The following is a 4,449-nucleotide window of genomic DNA, read 5'->3' as shown; positions in this document are numbered from 1 at the left end:
TACTCCCAGTGAAAAGAAAAACGCGATAATCGAAAATAACCCCAGTGATAATGACACTATGACTGTTCGACCAAAAAGACTAATTAAACCTGTAGATAGGTTAAACTATAAGTAATTTTAGGATTTTGGCATAATAGTAACAATTGTTAAATTTTTTCATTTGGTAATTTCTCATTTTTTTTGTAGGGGGAAGGTATTGTAGTATATTCTAGAATAATTTGAATTTGCCATACTAGGTATGTGTACGCATGACCATTTCCATATGTTATTCAGTGCATGTGCATATTTATCTATATCTATCAGTATCAAATTATACGACACATGAGAACGTTATTTTCGCTTTGTTATAGGAATAAAATTTATTTAAAACTCAAATACTTTTTGTATCTAACCCTAAGAGTTGATACATTACAATTTTGAAATACACCGAATGTCGACAACGAATCAAAAAATTGTTCATAACTTGCCACATCAGTCCTTGGTGGAATATATAACAACAAAATAAAGATATAATGAGTTCTATACATAATCTTACAAGCCACAGCATCTATGGAAGGAAAAAGAGCAGTGATTTCGATTTTTAAAGTGGATACATCAATCTTACATCTTGAAAAATCCCAAAAATGAAAATTTTCCATCCAAAAACCTCGATTTATTATCGATTTATTCTTGTTCCAGCGGAGCTCTGATTTCGATTTTTTTTTCCAATTTTCCCGCTCAGAGAGAATTTTCCAACCAAAACTTGAAAATGTTACATCAAAATAACTTGAAATTTTTTGAGGAATCTATTTCTGCAATAAAAAAATGGTGTTCTAATTTGAAAAACGGAAGTTGACGTCATTTCCGGAAAAACTGGAGGTGCTCATGCCTTGAAAATATTTTAGATTTCATCAGCATCGTGAAATACTTATAAGTGCTGAATTTCATGAAAATACGTTCAGTAGTTTCCCGTATAAATATGGGTGAGGTTCCTCGTGAAAGACCCTGTAGAGATTATGTTATAGCTTCCGAACAGAGATTAATGACAGATCCTTCGGATTTTTGGTCATTTGTGAGGGATAGCAGGGGTCATTCTCGCATACCCGGAGTTATGAGCGATGGTCAAAGAAGTATAGATAAGCCGCAGGATATCGTTAACGCCTTCGCACAGCACTTTGGTGGTGTGTACGATACGCCTTGTGACACTTATGATTTTGGCGATGTTGAGGATGATTTTTGTCAGTTCATTAGTATTGGTGAAATCAAGGAGGACGATATTGTGAGGGCGTCGAAGAAACTCTCAAATAAACGCACTGCTGGGCTTGATGAGATCCCTAGTTTCATGGTGAAGGACAGCATAGGAGCAGTTTCTGCCTCTCTGGCACGCATATTCAATCTTTCCACATCCACAGGCATATATCCCTCAGTTTGGAAACGGTCCAAAATAATTCCCGTTCTTAAAAAGGGTGAAAAATACATGATCTCGAAGTACCGGCCAATTTCCATCTTGTCGAATTTTTCGTAGGTTTTCGAGATCATCCTTTACAATTCTATTTTTCCCACTATCCGCAACAAAATTACTGACAGCCAGCATGGATTTGTGTCCAAAAAATCGACGACAACTAACCTTGTTTCATTTTTCGAGAGGGTGCTGGGTTCATTGGATAAATCAGGTCAGGTAGACGTTATACGTTTATATACGGACTTCAAGAGGGCTTTCGACAGGATAGATCATAGTATTTTGATTAATAAGTTGAAGAATAAATTTGGCTTCAGCCCTAAATTGATCAATTTGATCAGGTCATATCTGTCTGGCAGGCTATGTCGTGTTGAGATTGAGGATTATTGTTCTGTGGAGTTTTGTGCGACATCTGGAATCCCGCAGGGTTCCAACCTTGGACCATTACTTTTTCTCCTGTTTGTAAACGATGTAGTGGATGTAATTGATGTATCAGTATTGTTATTCGCGGACGACCTTAAAATTTTTCTCCAAATACTCAGTCTCACTGATTGTGCTAAGCTACAGGGAGCACTTGATAACCTATCAACATGGTGCGAAGACAATAGATTGAGTTTGAATATATCTAAATGCTATGCTATGACATACACAAGGAAGAGAATGGTAGTCAATTTCGATTATTGCATCAATGGTACAATGCTATCTCGAATAACCGAGATAAGGGATCTGGGGATTGTGTGTGACAGTAGTTGTTCATTTGTGCCGCATATGAGACAGTTGATACTCTCATCCAATAAAACCTATGGATTTATAGTTCGAAACACTAGAAACTTTCAGAACTCAAATACTTTGATAGCCCTATTTAATTGTTTAATAAGAAGTCGAATGGAATACTGTAGCATCGTTTGGGGACCCATATATGAGTGTCATAGGAAGAGCATTGAGTCGGTGCAGCGAAAATTTTACAAGTTTTTAATGTTGAGGCAGGACGGTGTGTATCCTCCCATAGGCTATGACAATAATCTCTTGCTCTCTAGGTTCGGTACCGTATCCACTACGGATAGGGTGAATATATGTGCACTTTTATTCATATGCAAAATTATTAGTCGAAAAATCGATTGTTCAGAGCTTTTGTCTTGTCTTCCGTTTCTGGTTCCCCGTTTGGGTTCTAGGAGTGACATGGTCTTTTACTGTGGGACGGGGGGAACAAACGCCAGTTCTCGATCTCCAATAAATTATGCTTGTGGAATAATCAATTCGCTCGCCAATGTATGTGACATTTTTTTCATAGTGCAGACCTATTTATCGCGCCACACCTGAATTTTGTGAGGATTGTTAATTTGTTTTGTATTATATTACTTTGTGCACCATTTCAATATGTACCTGTATTCTCAATTTTTTCTTTTTTGTGTTTGCCTGGAATTGGGAGTGTATCCTGTAGGAAATAAACTACTTATTACTTATTATTATTATTATTATCCCAGATATCGAAAGGATTAAGCTCTGTTGGAGACTGTTGGAGGTTTTCGGGCTCGTGGTAGGTGGTCGGGTTCGGGCCGCTCCTCGGCTTCTTGCTGTCGGTTGGATTCCTGATACACCCGCACTTCTTGTCGAAGCAGACGGTGTTCCTCTGCATTCCCCATGTACTTGCGTACACTTCTCGCCGTTCGCAGCAATACCGCCTTTTTTTTTGGTGTAGCAGGGGGAAAATCTGCAAATTAGACGACATACCCTCTCCTGAGGGGGAACAAGTGTGGGGATTCTCATTCTCCTGAGCACTAAAAACCCTTAACAGCTTCTTGAATATTGGTTCCAGCATTATATCTCTTATTGTGGAGCATTCTCCTTCCACTTTCACGTAAAATCTTCTATTTTTGAGATGATTCCGGATCAAATTGCATATTTTGATCGAACATCCAGCACATCTCATCTTATATATTAATCCTTCATGCCATACTCTGTTGAATGCTCTGGCGACGTCTAGTAAAACCAGACCTGTAGCTTTTTATTTTGAAATCCCTCTGTAATGTATTCTGTGAGCCTTAATAATTATTGCTCTGTTGGATGCTCTCTTCTGAATCCGAACTGTTCTTGTAGTATTAGTTTCAGATTTTTGGTTTCCTTATTTAGCCTTGTGGATATAATTCTTTTTGCTACTTTTCCTAACGCCGACAGTAGACTTATCAGTCTGTAGTTTTGTGGGAACTTCTTTTCTTTGAATGGTTTATTGAACACTATGACTTCCGCTGTTTTTCATCTTTCTGGGTAGTGTTCTGTCCTCATTATTCCATTCGCGATATTCGTAAGAGCAGCTATACCTTTTCTAGGTAATTTCTTCAACATAACATTCGTTATTTTATCGCTTCCGGGAGCTTTTCTCTTCTTCAAACTTCTTTTTATTTTCCTGATTTCATTTTGCCATTTCTATTCTCTGTTCTGCTGTTCCATAATGGGGATTTACAGTTGAAATCTCCAATGCAGATTGTCGGGTTTGTTCCTGCCAACATGTTGTTCATCTCCTTTTCTAATAAATTTTTTTGTGGTCGCTTATGTGCCGAGGTAATTTCGACTCTTTGTCGATTTAATTCGGCAACAATCGTCACTGTTTCTGTTTCTCCTTGTGTTTGGTCGGATCTACTTTCGAAGTAGTGTTTCAGATCTGTTCTCACCAATATTGCTACTGCTCCTCCGGTGTTTGTGATTCTGTCGCATCTATATGTATCATAATTGATGAAATTCAGTCGTCTCTTCCGGTACATTCTTGTTTTCTGTAAAGCTATAATATCGGGTTGTCTCTCTGATATTATTTCTTCTATCTCGGCTTTCCGAGTGTTGATCCCGTTTATGTTCCACGAGATTATTTTGAGGGATTTCTTCCTAAAATCCGTAAGGTCCATTTATTCAGTTTTCTAAATAATGCTTGAAGCTTTTTCTCCATTTCTCTTTCAATTTTCAACATTATTGGCATCATTGGCTGATTCGGATATTTTTATTTTTTCTTGTTAACTATT

General features: G+C 37.6%; 1 protein-coding gene across 1 annotated transcript; it reads left to right on the top strand.

Annotated features, from left to right (window-relative positions):
* The first annotated feature begins 1,021 nt into the window (after positions 1 to 1,021).
* LOC123315884 lies at positions 1,022 to 1,504 on the top strand. The gene has a single exon (XM_044901786.1). The coding sequence runs from the start codon at positions 1,022 to 1,024 to the stop codon at positions 1,502 to 1,504; it is 483 nt and encodes a 160-aa protein (XP_044757721.1).
* The last annotated feature ends 2,945 nt before the right edge of the window (positions 1,505 to 4,449 follow it).

The sequence above is a fragment of the Coccinella septempunctata genome, chromosome 6 (genome assembly GCF_907165205.1).
Source record: "Coccinella septempunctata chromosome 6, icCocSept1.1, whole genome shotgun sequence".
NCBI classification, from domain to species: domain Eukaryota; kingdom Metazoa; phylum Arthropoda; class Insecta; order Coleoptera; family Coccinellidae; genus Coccinella; species Coccinella septempunctata.
The sequence above is the reverse complement of the archived record's forward strand: the minus strand, read 5'-3'. Positions and strand labels throughout refer to the sequence as shown.